The sequence below is a fragment of the Lynx rufus genome, unplaced genomic scaffold, assembly GCF_022079265.1.
Source record: "Lynx rufus isolate CCGP_SWC_20201006 ecotype Redwood Valley unplaced genomic scaffold, mLynRuf1.p SCAF_17, whole genome shotgun sequence".
NCBI classification, from domain to species: Eukaryota; Metazoa; Chordata; class Mammalia; order Carnivora; family Felidae; genus Lynx; species Lynx rufus.
Window position 1 is genome coordinate 11,371,918 of NW_025814831.1, and position 24,152 is coordinate 11,396,069.

The 24,152-nt window shown below is 41.4% G+C and overlaps 1 protein-coding gene across 1 annotated transcript in view; it reads right to left on the reverse strand.

Moving 5' to 3' along the window:
- The window catches only part of PPP4R4 (protein phosphatase 4 regulatory subunit 4), a 103,364-nt gene extending 82,940 nt beyond the window's left edge, over positions 1-20,424 (reverse strand). Inside the window, exons 1-2 of the mRNA XM_047079866.1 lie at positions 20,305-20,424; positions 18,821-18,894 (exon numbers count right to left, since the gene is read on the reverse strand). Coding sequence (XP_046935822.1) covers positions 18,821-18,894; positions 20,305-20,424 — 194 coding nt within the window. The remainder of the gene's footprint in view (positions 1-18,820; positions 18,895-20,304) is intronic.
- Positions 20,425-24,152: the final 3,728 nt, after the last annotated feature.

Here is a 24,152-nt window from a genome sequence, read left to right on the forward strand (position 1 = left end):
GATATTAGAGTTGGGTCGTTCATATATGGCTTTTATGATCTCAAGGTATGCTCCTCCTATCCCTACTTTCTTGAGGGTTTTTACCAAGAAAGGATGCTAAAATGTCAATACTACCCAAAGCAATCTACATATTCAATGCAACCCCTATCAAAATAACACCAGCATTCTTCACAGAGCTAGAACAAATAATCCCAAAATTTGTATGGAACCAGAAAAGAACCCAGAAAAGAAAATTTGTATGGAACCCGAATAGCCAAAGCAATCTTGAAAAAGAAAACCAAAGCAGGAGGCATCACAATCCCAGACTTCAAGCTATACTACAAAGCTGTAACCATCAAGACAGTATGGTACTGGCACAAGAACAGACACTCAGATCAATGGAACAGAATAGAGAACCCAGAAATGGAGCCACAAACATATGACCAACTAATCTTTGACAAAGCAGGAAAGAATATCCAATGGAATAAAGACAGTCTCTTCAGCAAGTGGTGCTGGGAAAACTGGACAGCGACATGCAGAAGAATGAACCTGGACCACTTTCTTACCCCATACACAAAAATAAACTCAAAATGGATGAAAGACCTCAATGTAAGACAGGAAGCCATCAAAATCCTTGAGGAGAAAGCAGGCAAAAACCTCTTTGATCTTGGCCGCAGCAACTTCTTACTCAATACGTCTCCAGAGGCAAGGGAAACAAAAGCAAAAATGAACTACTGGGACCTCATCAAAATAAAAAGCTTCTGCACAGCGAAGGAAACAATCAGCAAAACTAAAGCAAAACTAAAAGGCAACCAACAGCAGAATAGGAGAAGATATTTGCAAATGACATATCAGATGAAGGGTTAGTATCCAAAACCTACAAAGAACTTATCAAACTCAACATCCAAAAAACAAATCATCCAGTGAAGTGGGCAAAAGACATGAATAGACACTTCTCCAAAGAAGACATCCAGATGGCCAACTGACACTTGAAAAAATGCTCAACATCACTCATCATCAGGGAAATACAAATCAAAACCACAATGAGATACCACCTTACCCCGTCAGAATGGCTCACATTGACAACTCAGGCAACAACAGATGTTGGCAAGGAAGTGGAGAAAGAGGATCTCTTTTGCATTGTTGGTGGGAATGCAAGCTGGTGCAGCCACTCTGGAAAACAGTATGGAGGTTCCTCAAAAAGCTAAAAATAGAACTACCCTATGACCCAGCAATTGCACTACTAGGCATTTATCCACGGGACACAGATGTGCTGTTTTGAAGGGACACATGCACCCCCATGTTTACAGCAGCACTTTCAACAATAGCCAAAGTATGGAAAGAGCCCAAATGTCCCTCGATGGATGAATGGATAAAGAAGATGTGGTATATATATACAATGGAGTATTATTTGGCAATCAAAAAGAATGAAATCTTGCCATTTGCAACTACGTGGATGGAACTGGAGGGTATTATGCTAAGTGAAATTAGTCAAAGAAAGACAAATATCATATGACTTCACTCATATGAGGACTTTAAGAGACAAAACAGACGAACATAAGGGAAGGAAAAGAAAAATAATATAAAAACAGGGAGGGGACAAAAAAGAAGTGACTCATAAATAGGGAGAACAAACTGAGGGTTACGGGAGGGGTTGTGGGAGGGGGGATGGGCTAAATGGGTAAGGGACACTACAGAATCTACTCCTGAAATCACTGTTGCACTATATGCTAATTTGGATGTAAATTTTAAAAAATAGGGGGTGCCTGGGTGGCGCAGTCGGTTAAGCGTCCGACTTCAGCCAGGTCACGATCTCGCGGTCCGTGAGTTCGAGCCCCGCGTCAGGCTCTGGGCTGACGGCTCAGAGCCTGGAGCCTGTTTCCGACTCTGTGTCTCCCTCTCTCTCTGCCCCTCCCCCGTTCATGCTCTGTCTCTCTCTGTCCCAAAAATAAATAAACGTTGAAAAAAATAAAATAAAATAAAATAAAATAAAATAAAATAAAATAAAATAAAATAAATAAAAAATAAAATTAAAATAAATAAATAAATAAATAAAACAAAACCAAAACTATTGCTCCTACAGGATTTCTTATGAGTTCCTCAATAGCTGTTAATTTAAATTAATTTCATGTATATATTTTCTTCTTTAAGAGAGAAACAAAGTCAATTTTCTCCCTGCTGTCCCTTAAAGAATTAATGTAGACATTCCTATCATTCCTTCTAGAAATGTATGAATTACCAGTCCTCTAGGTATTTTAAAAGAAAAATACTGTAGGGGCACCTGGGTGGTTCAGTGGGTTAAGCGTCCGACTCCTGGGTTTTCAGCTCAGATCACGATCTCAACGGTTTGTGAGTTTGAGCCCTGAATCGGGCTCTACCCTGACAGCGCAGAGGCCACTTGGGATACTCCCCCTCTCTCTCCCCCTCCCCACTCGTACTCTGTATCTCTCAAAATGAATTAATTTTTTAAAAATTAAAAATAAAGGAAAGAAAAATACTGTCTAAGGAAATATAATTATACCACACGTAATTGAATGAGTAAATATGGATACATGTGAGTCAATTTACTCACATATATGAGTAAATAATGATATAGAGCTTACCTAAAGTATTTTAATATGTTGTCCATAAAGTAGGTCCACATGCTATGTATGTATGTGGGAATCATCAAGACACAAGCAGTATAATGGACTTTTTAAAGCACAGTATGTAATGATTTTTACCACGAAATAACGATCTGATGAAATAACAAGTCATTGTAATTTATAACCGTTTACCTGCACAAAAGGATTTTAAAGAAGCACACATTTAAACGTGCCACATTGAACACTCTAATATATTTTTTAAATACAAGTCAAAAGAATCAGAACTGACTAGTATACCTTGAGCTGTTTTTAAACTAAAGATAAGTAAATATTTTTGAAGGAGTCGAAAAATGGAGGTAAGTTGGTAACTGCAATGAGCACTAGATTAAGTATACAGTCACAGCACAAGAAAGGGTCTTAACAGCATGACTAGTAAGTACATCTCCCTCACTTCACTAAGAGAATAGAAGCTAAATGATGTTCTCAAGGTCACACAGCTGGCTAGAAGCTGCGCCGTTTCTTAGCAACCAGGATTAAAAGAAAAACACAAGTTTTATAGCTCTCACTGCCTAATAAAAAGAAACAAAACTAGTGTTGGCTAATTTTATATATATATATATATATACATATATATATACACATTCATATATTTCTTTTTTAAAAATTTTTTTTTTCAACGTTTATTTATTTTTGGGACAGAGAGAGACAGAGCATGAACGGGGGAGGGGCAGAGAGAGAGGGAGACACAGAATCGGAAACAGGCTCCAGGCTCTGAGCCATCAGCCCAGAGCCCGACGCGGGGCTCGAACTCCCGGACCGCGAGATCGTGACCTGGCTGAAGTCGGACGCTTAACCGACTGCGCCACCCAGGCGCCCCAATATATTTCTATATATATATGTGTGTATATATATATATATTTCTATACAATAAATAAGAAACCTGAGCTGAAATAATAAAATATATGCTGTTTTAGAACATTGAGAATTTCTCCTGAAGGAGAAGGAGGGGGGAAAAAAAAAAAAAAGCCACATCTATTTACCCACTAATGTACCAAAAGAAATAACGAAAACACTGGAATTCTGACCCTTTGGCAGTTTTCTACTAATCCAGTATTTGAGAACCATCTTGAATAAACAAATGTGGGACTTTTTTTTAATATGTATGTCAGAAAACTACAGAAATCTTGTGAATATTTCTATTTTGTAAGAGGAAGATTAAATCTCTTAAATATCAGAGATGAGGAACAGGAAAAATTGAGGATATTCCCAGGTTTTTAACCTGTGACATTAAGCAGATGATGGTGCCATGTATCTGAGATAAACAACCAACCCACGTATGAGTAAAGACGTGAAGGAAATAGTAGGTCTAGCAGTGCAGATATCTGAGGAAAACATTTTGAAATCAGAAGGAAAGCAAGTGGAAAATCCCTAAGGTAGGTGTGTACCTGGTGTGTTTAACACACCAAGCGAAGAAGGGAATAGGAAATGAAATCAGAGCTGTCGTCGGGAAGTAGGAGGTCACAGAAATCAGACAAAGTACATTCACAAACCGTAATGAAACTAAATGAGAAGTCGGTAACCAAAAGATACCTGGAAAACCTCCCAATATTTGGAACTCAAACAACACACTTCTAAATGACTCATAAGCCAAAGAAGTCTTGAGAGAATTTCTTTATTTCAACTAAATGGCAGTGAAGACACAAAATATCAAAATTGTATAGCTAGGCAGCTACAGCAGTGCCTAGAAGGAAATATACAGCATTAAAATCCAAGTATTAAAACAGAAGCAAGGGCGGCTAGGTGGCTCAGTTGGTTGAGCATCCGACTTCAGCTCAGGTCCTGGTGTCTGAGTTCGAGCCCCTCGTCAGACTCTGTGCTGACAGCTCAGAGCCTGGAGCCTGCTTTGGATTCTGTGTCTCCTTCCTTCTCTGCCCCTTCTCCACTTGTGCTCTCTCTCTCTCTCTCTCTCTCTTTCTCTCTCAAAAATAAACATTGAAAACATAATTTTAAAATTAAAAAAAAAAGATGGATCATGGGCATCAGGAAAGACTTAAAAAATAATAAATAAAATAAAATAAAATAAAATAAAATAAAATAACAAAAATTAAGAAAATAAAACAGAAGATCAGGGCACCTGCGTGTCTCAGTTAAGTGTCCAACTCTTGATTTCAGTTTAGGTCATGATCTCGCAGCTCGTTGAGTTCGAGTCCCAAGTCGGGCTCTGGGCTGACAGCTCAGAGCCTAGAATCTGCTTCAGACTCTGTGTCTCCCTCTCTCTCTGCCCTCCCCCAACTCACACTCTGTCTCCATCTCTCTCTCTCTTGAAATATAAAAAAACATTAAAAAAAAATTTTAATATCATTAAAATTGATAAACCTCAAATGTAAACAAGAAAAAAGTTAAACAAAAGCAAGAAAACACAAATTATCAATATTAGGAATAAAATAAGACATCAGTACAGAGCCCACAAACATTAAAAGAGAATACTAGCATAGCATAATTCAATGCCCATAAATTCAATAATTTAGATAAAATACAGTTAAGAATTTGAAAGACAAAAACTACCAAAACCTACTCAAGAAGAAACAGATAACTCAAATAGCCCTATTATCTATTAAATAACTGCATTTTTGGTTAAAAACCTTTCAAAAGAGAAAATCTCAGGCTCAGATGGGTTTCCCTGGTGAATTCTACCTAACATTTAAGGGCAAAAGATGGGGTAGAGTTTACTTAAAAAAAAAAAAAAATTTTAACATTTAAAGGAGAAATAATACCAATTCTATACAATCTCTTCCAGAAAATAGGAAACCACTTCCCAAGTCATTTCATGAGCATTCTCCTAAAACCAAAACTGGGAAAAGATGTTACAAAGAAAGAAAACTGCAGATCAGTATCTCTCATTACATTCTAGAAGCAAAAACCCTCAAAAATATACCAGCGAACAGGGCCCAGAAATATTTACATCATGACCAAGTAGATTTCATCCCAAGAATGCAAGGTTGGTTCATCATTTGAATATTGATCAATGTAATTTAGCATAATAAAAAAATGTTAGAAAAGCCATATGTCATATCAAGAGACTCAGAAAAAAATAGTATTTGACAAGATTCACCACCTATTCATAATAAAAACTGTCAGCAAATTAGGAATACTCACATCATACTTAATGGCAAGAGACTGAATGCCTTCCCCCCATGAGATCAAGAACCAGGCTCAGAGGTCCTCTCTCACCACTCCTACAGGGGAGGGACCTGACAGATACTACTTTAACCAAGCGATCAAGACTATCATCACTGGTGATAAATCGTGTTAATGGCATGTACCCCTTGAAATGATGGGATGAGAAAGGTATTTCACCTCTGTGGTATTCTTCCCAAGCCCATAACCTCAATCTAATGATGAGAAAAACGTCTGACAAATACAACTTGAAGGACATGCTACAAAATACCTGACCAGCACTCTTCAAACCTATCAAGATCTTGAAAAGAAAAGGAAGACTAGGGTAGTGTCCAAGCCAAGAGGAGACTAAGGACCTATGACAACTACATGCAATGTGGTATCCTAGAGTAAAGGGACATCAGTAAAAGAACTGGTAAAATCCAAATAAGTCTATAGTCCCATTAATGGTGATGTACCACTGTTAATTTCTTAGTTTTGACAAATATACTAAGGTTATGTAAGATATTACTTTTAGAGGAAACTGGTGAAACGTATGCTGGAATTCTCTGAACTATTTTTGTGACTTTTCTGAAAACCTAAAGTAATTCCCCCAAAGTATATTTTTTTAAAAAGCAAAAGGGCAGGAAATGATATACCGTGTAAACACTAACCAAAAGAAAGCTCAAGTACATTAATATCAGATAGAGTACACTTCAAGTTCTATTTCTAGGGATAAAGACAAATATGACATAACTATAAAGGAGTTAAATCACCAAGAAAACGTAACAACCCTAACTGTATATGCGCCTAACTACAGAAATCAAAATACTTGAACTACTAGTAAAACTGATAGATTTGAAAGAAGAGACAAATGCACCTTTGTGGAGACTTCAGTACTCTACTCTTTGTGATCACTAGAATGAGTGGATAGAAAATAACTTTAGAGATACAGAAGACCTGAAAAATATCATCAAGCAACCTGACCGAATTCACATTTACAGAACATCACACCCAACAGCAGAACACACATGCTTTTCAAGTGCGTATGAAATATTCGCCAAGATCAACCATTTTCTGGGCCATAAAACAAATCTCAGCAAATGTGAAAGAACTGAAGTCAAACACAGTACGTTCTGTGACCACTACAGAATTAAACTAGAAACCCCTAACAGAAAGGTATCTGGTAAAATCCCCAAATAACTGGAAAATCATGTGAGGTATACATATACACCATCCACACGTAAACTATCCCCCTATCCTCCTCCTCCTCACCATTATCCGAGCAGCAAGGAGAGGTGTCCTCTCGCCTACAAGCCCAGGCTGTGGACTTTTGTGAATCCTTTCCCTCTTTAGACCATCCACTTTTCAAGCAAATATAGTTTATAATTTTATTACCAAGAGAATTTCTAAATAAATACAGTTTATAAACTTATTACAAGAGAATTTATAGGACAATTCTAAGTCAGCCAGACTTCTCAGTCTGATTTTTCGTATGTGAACATATAACTCTCATCCTGCCCAAAACATATTCAAACCAAATCTACAATGTGCAAAACTCTTTAGAGAAAAGATATTTTCTGATATTTTTTAGTCCCGCAAAATGAACAGTATTTTTTAATTGTAATATTATTGCATCCAATCCTTAATGAAACACAGGCACTTTCTGAATCATGGCCATTTACTTTACAAATTACCCTTTTTTTTTTTAAAGCTGTGAAAATGGGGGTGCCTGGGTGGCTCAGTCGGTTAAGCACCCAGCTCTTGATTTCAGCTCAGGTCATGATCTCCCAGATTGTGAGTTAGAGCCCCGCCTCGGCCTGGTCGGGCTCCACACTGTCGGCTGGAGCCTGCTTGGGATTCTCTCTCCCCCTCTCTGCCCTTCCCCCACTCGTTCTTTCGCTGTCTCCCTCTCAAAATAAATAAACTTAAAAAAAAAAAAAAAAGCTGTGAAACCGTTCACCTCTTGAAGGAGTTTCTGCCCTACAGGGATGCCCATTAGCACCACCTAGTGGATGAAATAATAAACTGGGATTCAACAACTTCCCTGAATCTAAGAATTGAGGCTACTCGGCTAAAGCAGGATGGAGCCTTCAATTCTATCAGGCCCAACCCATTATATTATATGAAGGGAAGAGGGGGAAGCGGTGCCCGAAGAACCCAAGCGACTTGAATACGGCCACAAACACAGATGCCACATCCCCTTATTTTTAACAATAGCAAATTGGCCCTTTCTATTGCACGTTATAGCCATGTGCAAACAAATTAACCTCAACCATCTGGAAAATTTATCTGGAAATAGATCACAGACTTAAAATTAGGAGCTAACACCTTTAAACTGCTAAAAGAAAACAAAAGAAAAAATCTTCATGAGCTAGAACTTGGCAAAGATCTCTTAAACAGAACACAAAAAAATACCAATTATAAAGGGGAAAAAAATCAATAAATTAGATCTCATCAAATTAGGTCACAACAAAGCAAAAAAATAAAGAAACCTTTCCTCTTTAAAAAATACTTTTTACAAAAATTCAAAAAAACCACAGACTAGGAAAAAATGTCTCCAAAACATATATCCAACAAACGGGCAAAAGCTTTGAACAGATACTTTACCAAACAAGACGTATGGCTGGCTTATAAGCTCACATAAAGATGTTCAATGTCCACTGGTCATTTGGGAAATCCAAATCCCAAATTATTGGGAAATCCAATATACAATGAAATATCATCACATTGGACCACTAGAAATACCACTAAATACCTTGGAACTAAAAAGGCTGTCACACTCTGCCTGGAAATGTTAAATTATTGTTTTGGAAACAGGTTAGCAGTTTCTTAAAAACATAAGTATGTACCTATTACATGACCCAGCCATTGCTCTCCTAGCTGTATCCCAGAGGAGGAAAGCACATGTCCACCAAAGATTTGTACGTGAATGTTCACAGCCACTTAAGTCTGTGGTAACCAAAACCTGGAAATTACCCAAGTGTCCATCAATGGATGAACAGAGAAGCAAAATAGGTTATATTCTTAAAATGGGAGTAATTATCAATAATAAACCAAAATAAACTATTGACACATGCAACATTATACATGAACTTCACAATAATTAAGCTGAGCAAAAGAAGCCAGACCAAAAAAAATAGATATTCTGATACATTTCTATAAAATTCTAAAAACTGCAAACTAAGCCATAGTGACACAAAGTCGATCAGTGGTTGCCTAGAGTGGGAGAGAGGATCAGAGGAAAGGGAGAGGGTATTAAAAAGGGACACAAAGTTACTTTCTTTTATACATACATAGTTATATATTTGTCATATATGTGTGTGTATCAAAATTCACTAAATTGTACAGTTAAAATATGTGTAGTTTATTGGCAATCAATTATACCTCAAAAAACTATAAAAATGGAAATACATGCATTCACCATATAACCCAGCATCCCGTGTTTAGGCATTTATCCAAAAGATATGAAAACATATGTCTACATTGTAAAGCAGATCAATGGTTGGGGCGCCCAGGTGGCTCAGTCGGTTAAGCGTCCCACTTCGGCTCAGGTCATGATCTTACACTCCGTGAGTTCGAGCCCCACGTCGGACTCTGTGCTGACAGCTCAGAGTCTGGAGCCTGCTTCAGATTCTGTGTCTCCCTCTCTCTCTGCCCCTCCCTGCTCACTCTCTCTCTCTCTCTCTCTCTCTCTCAAATATTAAAAACAAATTTTTTAAAAAGAGACCACCAGCAACTACCCTTTCCTAAACACCACTCTGTGCCAAGCATTGTGCCTTCTACATACATCTCCTCTAATCTTAACAATCCTACAGCGTAGGTATTATTATTCCCATTTTAGAATAGAAGGCTTGGACTCAGAGAAGCTAAGCAATTTGCCCAAGGTCTCTCAGTAAGTAAATGAGTGAGCCCCAGCTTCCAAGAATAAATCTGGTCTGACACTATAAAGTATTTCTGACATAATGTCCCGCCTTCTCGACACCCAACATACTTATTAACTGGGGATGACCTCTATCTTCTACTGAACTCTAAGAAAAATGCATTTGCTTCCTTAAACGGGTACTTCCCTGAACACAAGTATCTGCTGGTATAATGTCATTCATTCCCCAGGTGATGCCTAACGTATAACAAGGACTCAATAAATATTCTGTATGTTTTAACTTAAACTCCTAAGACTTATTCTCAAGTAACTATTAGTTACGTTACAAATCTTTTCCATTGTTAGTATCTCGGCCTCTACTTCACAAGATAAACACGGCCCAAATCTTGCATAATCACATCATGTTAGCCAGTTCCAGATCTTCCCCATGACATGATGTGGGTCACTTTTACATTGATGACAATAGTTTACTTTTTTTAAAGCTTTTTCTACAGTTCCCATGAGAGCCTTCTGCTTTCGACTGATGTCACAGAGAGAGCCTTCTGAAGCTTCAGTAAATAGGAAAAAAAAAAGAGTAGATGCCACTGTTATTCTCACGACAAAAGACAAGGAAAAGGAGATGGAAATAATCACCAAACCCCTTATATTCAGTGACCCAGTACTTTTCCAAAACAGGGAATTCAAGGTTTGCCAAGGACTAATGTGGCCTAAGCAATAATGTAAGACATATATTTAGCTGGAATCCATTATATACCTCTCTTGATATGTGAAACACTGATCCCTCTATCCCAAAACATGGAAGTAAAGATGCTTCCTATTTCTATGCAGAAGTCATTTGAGCATCACCTTCACAGAGGATGATTATTTGCACAATTTTTTTTTTAATGGGACCTCTTGGAATCACTAAAAGGGCACCAACTGAAGGTGGTACTTCTAGAAGACCTTCTAACCAAACAGTCTAGTAGCATAAGGACTAACTAGAAAAACTTACAGAAACACTCTTGTAAGGAAAGAAAGATGTTCAATGGCATAAGTAAATCATGCACAGGAAAACAGAAACCTCTTCAGGCTATGAAGCAGGCAGTTCTTAATCAAAATGCTAGAAAATTTACATACTATAAAGTTTGACACTTTGTTTCCTAAAATATAAGGGTTGGGACCACTCATACACTGCTGACAGTAGTTTAAATTGGCACAATTTAGAAAACTTTTCAGCAGTATCGTTTAAGCTAGAGATATGCATATACTGATGACCAATAATTCTACTTCTGTGAAAATAACTGAAAGAAATGTGTACATGAACATTTGTAGCAGCATTAATCAGAATAGCCAAAAACTGAAAACAAGCCAGATGCCCATCAACAGTGGAATGAATAAATAAATTGTGGCCTATAATGGAATACTCTACAGCAGTGAAAATGAACAATCTATTTCTCCATGTAATAATACGGACAAATCTCTTTTCGAAAAGGTTCAGCGAAAACTAAGCACAAAACAGTACATTCCATGGTTCCTACCATACAACATTCAAAATCAGGCAAACTAATCTATGATGTTAAAAGTCTGGATGGTAGGGGCGCCTGGGGGGCTCAATGAGTTAAGCATCCAACTTCAGCTCAGGTCATGATCTCATGGTTCACGGGTTCAAGCCCCACATCAGGCTCTCTGCTGTCAGCACAGAGCCCACTTTGGATCCTCTGTCTCCCTCTCTCTCTCTCTCTCTCTCTCTGCCTCTCCCCTGCTGGTGTGTTCTCTCTCTCTCTCTCTCTCTCTCTCAAAATAAATAAAGAAACTTAAAAAAATACATTCTTTTAAAGGGATGGTAGTTACTCTTTGCAGGAAATATGAGGAAATTGGCAGGCGTACAAGGGAGGCTAATATGATAGATTATGTTCTATTAATCTGTGTGCCGGTTACATGGGTGTGTTCACTTGTGAAAATTCAACAAGTTACATATTTATGATATGTGCACATTTCTGCAGATGTCCAAAAAGTTGTTTTAAAAACCAAGGGGCACATGGGTGGCTTAGTCAGTTAAGCCTCAGACTTCGGCTCAGATCATGATCTCACAGTTCATGGGTTCAAGCTCCACGTCGGGCTCTGTGCTGACAGCTCAGAGCCTGGAGCCTGCTTAGGATTCTGTGTCTCCTTCTCTCTGCCCCTCCCTACCTAGCTCCTGCTTTCTGTCTCTCAAAAAAAAAAAAAAAAAAAATTAAAAAAAATTTTTTTCATGTTTTAAAAAACAAAAAAAAAAATGCCTATGAAAAAGTACTTCTTTAACTGAGATTCCTAGCTCACTAATTTTTTTTTTTTTTTTTTGCATACAAAAGTGAAGGAATAACAGACCAGACCATCGGCCAAACTGAATGCAGAAACAAGGGGAACGGCCTGGGTATCCAAGGACAAAACAAGGTGATCACAGTGCCAGCTTTGAAAAAGGATAGTGTCTCTCTCAGCATGGTGTTAAAGATTTTCCCAATTAAACAACACTCTCCACTTCCTTGTCAAAGGCAGGCTGAAAGCTCACGGCTAATAGGCTGCTTTCTAGAATGCTCACAGGCTTCTGCTCGTCTAATTGAGTTGTAACCAAGAGTCACCTACATTGCATTTGTTCTCAGATCAGTTTATCCCAATTTCACTTGCCATTGCAATTACATAATTTAATTAAATATTGCATAAAAATACAATGCCGAAAGAGTCATTTCTATGAAAGCTAAATTGTAAGTTTTAGAAACACTCAATAAAGATAAGTTCCCAAAGAAAATTGCTATTGAAATAGAAAGAATAAGACACCTTGCAGAAGATGAGTAGAAAATCACAAAAATCTAGGACCATGCTTTCAAAATTCTTCATAAGCCAACTTTTTGAATTCTCACTCAGCTTTAAAGAAACATAAACTTGACATTTTAAGTGCATTATGGGGGTAATCTATACAAAAAAGCAGATCCTGTACAGGTGTGCTGTTTCAAAGGGGCACATGCACCCCCATGTTTACAGCAGCACTATCAACAATAGCCAAAGTATGGAAAGAGCCCAAATGTCCATCGGTGGATGAATGCATAAAGAAGATGTGGTATATATATACAATGGAGTATTACTCAGCAATCAAAAAGAAGGAAATCTTGTCATTTACAACTACGTGGATGGAACTGGAGGGTATTATGCTAAGTGAAATTAGTCAGAGAAAGACAAAAATCATATGACTTCACTCATGGGGATTTTAAGAGACAAAACAGATGAACATAAGGGAAGGGAAACAAAATAACATAAAAACAAGGAAGGGGACAAAACATAAGAGACTCTTAAATATAGAGAACAAACAGAGAGTTGCTGGAGGGGGTGTGGGAGGGGGGATGGGCTAAATGGGTAAGGGGAATTAAGGAATCTACCCCGAAATCATTGTTGCACCATGTGCTAACTAATTTGGATGGATGGATGGATGGATGGATGGATAGACGGATAGATAGATAGATAGATAGATAGATAAATGTAGACCCTGAACTGTAATCAGACCTATACTCAAAGAAAAGGCAGTAGACATACAACAAAAGACTGGTAAACAAATTCGAATTTTTTTTCCCTAAAAGAAAACGTTGAACGTAGGCACCACATTGATGAGTCCCCAGGTTGACCAATTTTTTTTTTGGATTAGCTAGCCAACAGTCTACTCCAATTGTGAGGTATTAAAAAGGCTCTTCTGTACATCACTCAAGAAAACTGGGCAAGCAAACTAGACATTCAGGTGCCCACCGCACATATACACACACAGTCTCTCTCAATGCACACACACAACCCTTCAACACCCACCTCACTGAAACAGTACTAAAACGCAGAAAGGCATCCAAAAAAGAAATTAATAGTGAAGATGAAAGAAGTCTGGGGATGTAGAAGATCTTAGAAATAAGGACACACAAAGGAGTTCTTCACACAACTTTTCACATTTGCACAGCAAACAGGATAGGTATTTTGAAAGATAAAACAACCAGGGACACTTGGGAGGCTCAGTTGGTTAAGTTTCTGACTTCAGCTCAGGTCATGCTCTTACAGCTCATGGGTTTGAGCCCCGTGTCAGGCTCTGTGCTGACAGCTCAGAACCTGGAGCCTGCTTCGGATTCTGTGTCTCCCTCTCTCTCTGCCCCTCCCTTGCTCCCACTCTGTCTCTCTTTCTCTTTCTCTCTCTCAAAAATAAATAAACGTTAAAAAAAATTAAAGATAAAACAATCAAACCCTAGCCATAGCCAAGCTCATCACTGAAGTTCTTCCCCCCCTATCCTACTGCTGTCCTGTTCTGGTCTTGAATGGGAGAGTTCCCAGATGCGATCAGGGGTAGCCAGAGTTTACAGCACTTTGGTTCTTTTGTTAATTTCCAGATTTGGCGGCAGAAATCTCCTCTGAGATATCACTAGGGGGAGCACTTACTCCTTTAAAAAATAAAAAAAGGTGGGGGGTGGCGATTAGGAAGGGGAAAATTTCCTAATTAAAGACGCACACTTTAGGTGACTGTCCCTGGAAGACAAAGTGCAAAATGTTTTAAAACTCACAGTGTAAAGTGACTGGAAAAGCAGCAACATAAAAGTGAGGTTAGGTACATTAACCAATCAATATAATTTATGCATAACGTTAAGAGCAAACATTGCTTAAGATAGAGTCATTTGGTACAAAAATATAAATCTGTAAAACAGGCTGACCTTATCACTCAGTTTAAAAATGTTTAATTAGAATTCGACCTTATCACTCAGTTTAAAAATGTTTCATTAGAATTTGTGAAGGTCCTGGTTTCTGATAAATCCTATTAGTAAAGGAAGTTAATAGGTATCTATCACAAACTTCAGTCGACATACTTTACTTGCCAGATACTTTACTAAATTACTGGATGGCAAAATTAATATTGTTATCCTTTCTTAAAAGTTTGAAATGTACCTTGAGAACCTAAGTAACAAGGAAGTAAGGACTGGGAAAAGAGACAGAAGGAAATTAACATTAAATGGGTACCTATTCTGTATCAGGGCTCCCCACATTACACAACCTTAGGAAACAGGAATTGCCATTTCCAATTTACAGATGAAAAAAAGAGACCGCAAAATGTGTTCCTGGTCAAACAGATAATAAACAGTAGAATAAGCTATAATCTAAATCTGTCTGATTCTACCGTCCACAATACAAAAAAAAATCAGAAGTTGTTTAACTCATCTGGCATTTTGGTCAACTTAAAATAAATAAATACACTTTATGAAGACGTATATGTTTATATCACAGCACAGAACCAGAAAGAATGAAACAGCAACAACATAAAAGACGGCTTGCCCTCTGGGAGCTTACAATGAAAGAAAATGTTCACACACACAGGCTAAGGAATACAATGTAGTGATTAATCACCACTTGAGGGAAGCCATCAATAAGTGATAAGGGAGCTCACAGAAGCCTGGGCTCCACTTGGTTTCAGCAGTCAATAAAGACTCTCCGTTAGAGGCAAGATCATAGCTGGATCCTGGGGATGGAAAATGTTGAACCGGCATAATGAAAGGTATCGCAGGACAGGGACAAGCAGAGCTAAGGACGAAGATGATGACTAGGAGTAACAGCGAAGAGGCAGGACTGTTTTAAAAAGTGAAGGACTGATGGGGCGCCTGGGTGGCGCATTCAGTTAAGCGTCCGACTTCAGCCAGGTCACGATCTCGCGGTCCGGGAGTTCGAGCCCCGCGTCAGGCTCTGGGCTGACGGCTCTGGGCTGACGGCTCGGAGCCTGGAGCCTGTTTCCGATTCTGTGTCTCCCTCTCTCTCTGCCCCTCCCCCGTTCATGCTCTGTCTCTCTCTGTCCCAAAAATAAATAAACGTTGAAAAAAAAAAAAAAAACTTTAAAAAAAATAAAATAAAAAAAAAAAAAGTAAAGGACTGAGTGGAAACCACCCAAGTGTCCATCAACCGATGAATGAACAAGCAAAAGGTGATACACCCACACAATACAATACTACTCGGCAACAGAAAGAAAGCAAGCTCTGATACGCGCTACAACATGGATGAACCTTGAAAACATTACGCTCGGTCAAAGAGGCTGGTCACAAAAGGCCACATACTGTGTAATTACATGACATGTCCAGAAGAGGCAAATCCATAGAGACAGGAAGTAGACTAGTGATTCCCAAAGGCGGGAAGGGGGGGGGGGGGGAGAAGCGGGGCGTGACTGCAAAGAGATATAGTTGTTTCTTTGGGGGATGATAAAAATGTTCTACAGCTGATTGAGGTGATGGCTGCACAGCTCTGTGAAAACACTAAAATCCACTGAACTGCACACTTGACATGGGTGAACTGTAGGGCAAATGAACTGCGTCTCAATCAAGCCATTAAAAAAAAAAGTCGAGGGCCTGGTGGAACATCACATTGCACAGCTAAGAGGGAGCCACTTCTGCCAAGTTTAAGGGTCTAGAACTGATCTGGAGGCAGTTAGAGGTATTTAAGTAAAGATTTACCAAATGAAAGCACAGTGTACTAACTTAGGGCTCTTCTCTAGCAAAATTATTCACATATTTCAAGTACGTTTCTAAAATATATGCCAAAATCACGAAGAAGACAGAGAACAGGAAAAAGATGATGTGATAGGATTTTGACTAAGCCACAAGCTGTGACAATTAGGAAAGCTGTTTTGCTTCAGCACTAAATGCCACAGATGGATGGATCAGCATCGTATTTATGCAAAACCACAAATTCATCTGTGTCATGTCTTCAAATACCGTAATGTTCTAAACTTAATTACGAAAACTGCATTAACAATTGATCTGCCATATTTTAGGGTAAGATAATGAACAGTGTGATTTGTTTTTCACTGGATGACAGTCCTCTGTATATAATGTTTCAGATATTAGATTCAATCCCAATGCTACCAGAACCTCCACGGATATACAGCTTGTGTGATGCAAACAAACTTGTCGGAATTCTAATGTAACATAATATTCCAAAACAGTTTTAATATATAAAATAAGAGAGCTGAAGAAACAAATCTGATATTCAAAGACAGAGAGGGAGGAAAAAAAATCTGGATATTAAAGATCCGATACAAAGGGTAAAGTACTCGAAAATAAAGCTGAAAATCAAAGAAAAAACAAAAAAAACAGGTCTCGGTAGGAGGTTCTACACCACTGGAAAGTACGATGAAAAAATAAAAGGCTCAATATAAGCAGATGAGGCTGTAACAGAACTTATCTATAACACAATCCCACACCCTCCCCTGAATCCTAGGGAAGAAAGAAACCTTTCAGGCAGTGTTCTGTTATTCCTTCAGAAGCTGTCCTAAAGGTGAAATCCCACTTTCCCCCAGGGGGTGGTAAGGCTGTAGGAATCCAAGAAGAAGTTGGAGGGAGAACCTATACACAACCAAACCTGTGTTCGCCTTCCGAGTCACCTTGCAAACCTCCTTCAAGGTAGATGAGCCACAAGAAACTAAAGGAGACATGAGATCTCTTTTAAAACTTTGTCTAAGAATGAGAGGACCCATCTGTCTCTAAAGGGCTTTGTAAATTCCAGAACTGGATGAAACTTACGTTCTGTGCCTAAGAAATACAGACAACTTAAGACACCGCGGTTCACTAACAAACAATAAAAGCAACATAGAAAACAAGTACAAGTACGTGCTCCTAAAAAAGAAGCCTTGTCATTGATATCTAGAGAAAGGTATCTGCTGTCACAAGTAAGTAGAGCAAGGCTGTCCGTTTCTTAATGTAAGAAGTTATGCGAAAGAGAATTCCATAGGAGGGAAGTAGGAAATTATTACAAATCATTAACTGCTATATGTTAACAGATACTTATGCAAAGTCTCCTCGATTGTCTACCTACTCTAAACAAAAAAACCGTGGGAAAAGGCAGAAGTTTACAACTGTTGTTCACCATATTGGACATGTTAATTACTAAGGAATAAAGTACTTCAACTATAACACAATCAAGTATCAAAAAAAGGTTAAACATGGAATTATTCTGTGTAAACACCAAAAACACATAGTTAACTCATACATAAATGGAAGTTTTCTTTTAAATAAATAGGAAGAAATAATGACAGCATGCTACCAAAGATCACCAAAAGAGGGGAAATAACACCAACATAAGGTCTAACATCCAGAAAGATTTTCAAGTGATAGAATTATTAGAGAGAACGTCTAAATTGTAAGCACGCTACAATTCTGACTGAGTGCAGAAACCCAAGAGGCCATGAAAAGGCTAAAGAATAATTAAGAGAATGAAAGTCATAGGGAGGGATTTTTTTTTTTTTTTTAAACAGGATCCTCCACTGAGTAACATGGGACCAGACACATGACCTATAAATTAGAAAGGAGAACGGGAAACTTGCCAGCACCTGAAACTGGCAAAGCTGACCTAAGCTAAGGAAACAAGGATGATAAATATCTGGGCAGGTAAATAACACCAGGTTTCAAAATCTGATTCTAAAAAACAGAAGTGAAAACTCACTTGCCAAAGGGGAAAACATGTCACTGCAAGTTAAAGAAAAGTTTTAAAACAAATGGACACAAACTACCTTAGGAAAATTTCTGCTTCTGAAGTATTTTCACAGCTAAATTCATTAATGTTCACTGCATTAGCTTTTAGGAAGCTAAATCCAAAGTGTTTGAAACAGTTGAAATTTGGTAAATATTTCTAATAACCATTTGCATTGAGCAATTCTGCAGAGTTTGTGAGATTAAACTTAAATGAGAGTAGGCTCAATTACATTTTAAAATCTTTCAGACAAAATGACGAAGCTTACATAGCAAAAGTAATATAAAACAGGATATCCTGAGCAACCAATTGAACTACCCTATGGGGGGGGGGGGGGGAAGGGGGATTCTATATAGCAAATAGCACATCACAGTCCTACTCTATGGGTAACTTAAAATTAATCACTGGACATTCTTTAAGTCTCATCTAAACTTACTGGATCTGTGGGAGAACAACCAAAGCCAGAAAATAAGGATGAGATCAAATTCAAACCCTTGGCTGTTCTATTCCTCCTGCTCCAAGGAATATTCTGTAAGTTGGTTGTCTTATTTGATCTCAGTTCTCAAACGCGTTAAGTCCATACCAAAACCGTATAACATAATCAAGTGCTACACATGCCAAAGTACCCTGTTCAAGTAAATCTGAACAGAACTGGAACCTGACATTTCACAACGGCATTCATCCACGCAGCCACAGGGAAACCGCAACAATTTCACAGAAAGACTTCGGGAAATACCTGAGCAGATAAACAGCCCTTTCAATATCACTGAGGTCTTCATCGACTGTCAATCTTTCTATTTCTTCGGGTGTCTGTCAAGCGTAAAATACAAATAAAATACAAATTATGTACACAAACATGGATCAGTCTCGCCCCCCCAGTGACCCTCCGGGAACCCCACATGAGTAGAGACGAACGAAAAAGTTTCACAATTAAACATTATCACTGAAAACTAATCAAGGACTCTACATGCCGACCTCAACCACAGAGGTCTCTAATTTTCTTCAATTGTTGGGTTTGGTTGGTGGAGTTTGAGGTTGTTTTTGTTTTTTCTGTCGTTGTTTTTTCTTTTTTTAAACTCTTCTAGCTTCTAGACTGAAGCTTGAGAATTACATTGTGGCTTTAGAACATTGCTGTTTAATTGAGTTTAATCGAGTTTAGAACTCGATTTTATATGCATATCTATACATACTTTTAATCTCTAATACCCCAAGGCGGTTTCTCCAGCATTTTCCACCCCAGAAAATGCTCAAAGGGGGAATGGATGCAAACTGCAGCCGAGTGAGTATGAAAAAAGACGAAATGTGGAGTGGGGGAAGGGAATAAACTCCGGGGCTGGAAGGAAATCAAAGATTCGCGATATTGCGGCAGGTGGGAGTGAGAGGAGCTAAAGGGAGCTATTGAGAGGACGGCTGGGGGAGGGGGTGGTCCGTAAAGTAGGTCTGCCAGCAGCGAGGGTTGGAGGCTGGGACCAAGATGACTCTGCGGGGTGGGGGAGAAAACTGAAGGCTGACTCCCTAAAGGCAGGTGGGGATCAGGGTCCCAGCTGGAGTCCTGGAGGGGCTGGGAAGAAAGGACGCGCAGTGACTCAGGATGGGGGCCAAGGGTCGAGAGGGCTCTGAAGATCGGTAGCAGGACGACTCCAGCATGGGTGCTGGGTGGGAGGTGAAGGGAGGCCTGGCTGACTTGGGGGCACAGGCGACCGAGCTTGCTCGGTTGGAGGAAGGGGCGAGCGGGATCCGGGGTGTCTCAGGGAGGGGGGGGGCAGGAGCTGTAGTGACTGAGGAGTGGGACGGGGACAGGTGGGGGGCACTCAGGAGGGGACCAGGAGCGGCTGGGGGGGGCAGCTCCCGCAGGGCGGAAGGATGAGGGGCCAAGGCTGTCCTAGAGGGGCGGCTCGGGGGACACCGCTGGGCCGGCCGTTCCTGGGGCGGCTTGGGAAAGGGGTCCGGGGCGGGGGGCTGGGGAGCCCAGTGCGTGCGAGGGGCCAGTCCCTCGGGGATTGAGGTCCGAGCTGGGAGAACCGGGGCTGCGTCGAAGCACGGGCGCCGGCAGGGGCCGGTTTAGGGTGACACGGCGACTGGAGGAGGACTGAGGGGCCAGCCCGACTCCGAAAGGGTCCCGGGTCGCTCGGGAAGGAAAAGGGGACGGGACGGGACGGGGTCGGGGCGCGGGCCGGCCGCCAGGCGCCCTGCGGGCACTTCCTCCTCCCCGGTGCGCACCTTGAGGCTCCGGCGGACCGGCCTCTCGATGATGGTGAGCTCCTGCAGGTCCTCCATGTAGCCGAACAGGCTGTTCTGACTGAAATCCATCGCGTCGGCGGCGGGCGGCGGCGGATGCATGGACCGCCGGGCCCCCTCGCCGCCCGGGCCAGAGCGGCCCCGGGATGCCGGACGCTCGCAGCCCCGCGACCGCCCACCAGCAGGACTTTCTCCCGCTCTCGGCCGCGGGAGCCCGGCGGGAGGCTGGCTGGCGGCGGGAGACGGAGCGCGGCCGCCGGGGGCGGGGCGGGCAAAGCGAGGGGGCGGGGCGGGGCGCGCGGGCGGGCTGTGGGGGCGGGGCCAGGGGCGGGGGAGGGGCCACAAGCCTGCCTCGGCCCCGCCCCCCCCAGGCGCCGGGCGCTCGCGAGCCGGACGCAACTGCCGCGCCAAGCTGTGGTCGCCCCCACCGCCCTTCTGCGCCCTCCTCTCCCCGCGCCCCGCCCCGTGGCGCGTGCGCAGAGCCTTCCACCTCCTGCAGCCTGCGGAGGTGGGCTGGGGGCGGGGACCCGGAGCCGAGAGGCGGAACTGGTGACCCGGACCGCGAAAGAGAGGGAGGTGGGCTGCTGTGGTGTTCAACGTGATGGAGTAACTCGAGTGATCACTCGAGTGATCGCCCACTCCAGCAGGCGAACTATGGACTCGGAGACCATCCTAGCTCAGCTGTAGCCCTGGGGGAGGGATGTGTACCCAAAATGAGCAGTTACCACGTGGGGTGTGCCCGGGTGATGGGGTGATGGGGGAATACAGTCCTGGAGAGTCTAACATTTGGGTGGGGCAGCGGCCCAAAAAGGACTCCCGGAGGGGAAACGAACTGAATCTTAAACGATCAGTAAGACTTTCCTAAAGAAATAACAGTAAGCCCATTTCGGATAGAAGTCTGGGCGTGTTTTGGTTGTGGGAGGTAAAGCTGGGAGTGCAGGGGAAGCGACTGCTTGGCAAAGTGGGTGGAAGAGAGAGGCAGGTCCTTTATGGAGAAAGGCCCTGCTCTGGCCAGGCACGTTTGAGTCGCTTGCATTTGATTCTGTTAAGAATGGGAAGCCATGGGAAAGGGATCGGGGCCATTTTTTGGACTTTGGGGGACAAAAGTTGTGTTGATCAGGCTCTTCAGCAGCAAGTCCCCTCTTTTTAATTTTATGTTATTTTCCACCCATGTCCTGTCCACACTCCCATTTCTCTATCCCCCATATGCATCCTCTCTCTCTTTTTTTTTTAATGTTTATTTATTTTAGAGAGAGACAAACAGCACAAGTGGGAGAGGGGCAGAGAGAGGGAGACACAATCTGAAGCAAGGCTCCGGGCTCTGAGCTCTCAGCACAGAGCCCCACGTGGGGCTTGAACCCCCTGCAAGATCATGACTTGGGCAGAGTCCTGATGCTTAACTGCCTGAGCCACCCAGGCACCCTGCACCCTCTCTCTTATATTTAAGATGTGTTCCCATATATGTATATATCCTCCAAAGATACTGTTCGTTTATGTATTATGAAAGATACTCTGCTAAGAACTCTTTTTTTCTTGTTTTTCTCTCAACATAACGTGTTAGAGATTTACCCATGGGGCTATCTATGTATACTAGGAGTTCATTAGTCCTGACCACTAACAACATTCAGTTTGTACATCTAACTCATTTTACTTAGCAATTCCTTTAAAATGGACAGTTAGGTTGCCAGCCGTTCCTTGTAACCACAGACAACACTGAATGGTATTAGACGTGTCCCTGATAGAGCATAAGATAGAAATGAAATTGCCAGGTCATGGAGTCGACACTGCTTGTTTTCAGTCTGCCCGGTTGCCTTCTAGAGTGGCTTTGCCAGTTCGCAATCCCAGCAGTGGTACATGAAGACAGAGCTGTTTTCCCAGTTTGTATGCTAACCTTTGGTACTATCCAATGTCCTAATTTATATCAATCTGATATCAGCAAAGTAGTATCACAATGAGGGGCGCCTGGGTGGCTCAGTCGGTTGGGTGTCTGACTTCGGCTCAGGTCATGATCTCATTGTCCGTGGGTTCGAGCCCCGTGTCGGGCTCTGTGCTGACAGCTCAGAGCCTGGAGCCTGTTTCAGATTCTGTGTCTCCGTCTCCCTCTGACCCTCCCCCGCTCAAGCTCTGTCTCTGTCTCTCTCAAAAATAAATAAACATTAGGGGCTCCTGGGTGGCTCAGTCGGTTAAGCGGCCGACTTTGGCTCAGGTCATGATCTCGCGGTCCGTGAGTTCGAGCCCCACATCGGGCTCTGTGCTGACAGCTCAGAGCCTGGAGCCTGTTTCAGATTCTGTGTCTCCCTCTCTCTCTCTCTGACCCTCCCCTGTTCATGCTGTCTCTCCCTGTCTCAAAAATAAATAAAACGTTAAAAAAAATTAAAAAAAAAATAAATAAACATTAAAGAGAAATTTTTTCTTAACAAAGTAGGATCACATTGTAATTTCATTGAGTTTTTTTGTTGATAAGTGATGTTATCCATTTTTCCATATACTGAAGAACCACTGAAATGTTTTCCTTCTGTGAATTACCTATTTGCAGCCTCTGTCTATTTTTCTGCTAGGTTTCCTATTATTTTTCTGAATGAATTGAAGGAGGTTTTTTTATCTGTTCTAAATATTAATCTCTTGTCAGTCTTAGACATTGTATGTCTTTGTCCCAATCTTTCACCTGTCCTTTTAGCTTGGCCTTTCCTATCCTACGGTGTAGGGCAAATCCATATTTTGATGTCAACAAATGCATCTCATTTTAGCCTTGTGTAGTGTGTTGGGGGGGGGTCTTATTTAAGACTCTTTTCCTGCTCAGAATATTCTCCTACATCTTCCCGTATTTAATAGCTTCACACTTTTACCTATCACGGTTACGTCTTAATTCACCTGCAGTTCACCTGACATATGGCATGACCAGGAATACAATGTTATTTTCCCTGCATAGTGAGCCAGTTTGCCCAGCAGTACCCACCAAACAATCTGTCCTTTCCCCCACCGATGAGTGCTGGCGTCTCTGTGCTACACCAAGTCTTAACAGACACACGTCTCTGTTTCTGGGCTCTCGTTTCTGCTCTGTTGATCCAGCTCTGCTCCAACACCGGTGCTGCACTGATTCCACTGCTCTGTTTTTGTTGCATGTCCTAATATATGATGAATCCTCCCACGCTTTGCTCTTTTTTTTATTCAATATCGCCTCTGAAGTTCAAAGCAAAAATGGTCAGTGGTTACCCAGTGGCTAAAATCCAGGTATTCTGATCCCTGCTCCACATTAAGGAGGGATGAAGGGGAAAATGGAGCTTGAAGAGATCAGGAGAAGAGGCAAAGACGGGGGTGCCGATTTTCCTGAGCAGCACCTTGCAGCCCCCCTTTCCTGCCAATTCCCAAAACTGTCCTCGTTCTCGTTCCCCCTTGTTTACAACTGATACTAAATAATATTTGTAAACTTTACCCTGCTTCAGCAAAGTATCATCTCCTATTTAGATTTTGTAGCATCATCGTTTGAGACTTGATAGCCTTCAGTGAAAAATTGATTGACTACACAGGCATAGCTTTGATGTTGGCTGTTACAGGGTAAGAGACTGGTGAAGGGAAATTGTTCAGTTTGGTGACTAGAATCTGTAGCTGTAGTTACCACCCTGTAGGAGAGATAGCCTGCCCCAGCCTGGCCGCCTGGAGACCTTCGTCCCAATGCCAGCCCTGCCAGTGACATGCAGTGGGCGGAGTCTTGGAGCCCTGTTTTCTTATCTGAACTGCTTTTCTTACGACTTGTCTCAATGCGTCCTAGAAGCACTCCTATGAAGCACAGGAGAAATGCACCACTATTCCAATTTTACAGATCATGAAAT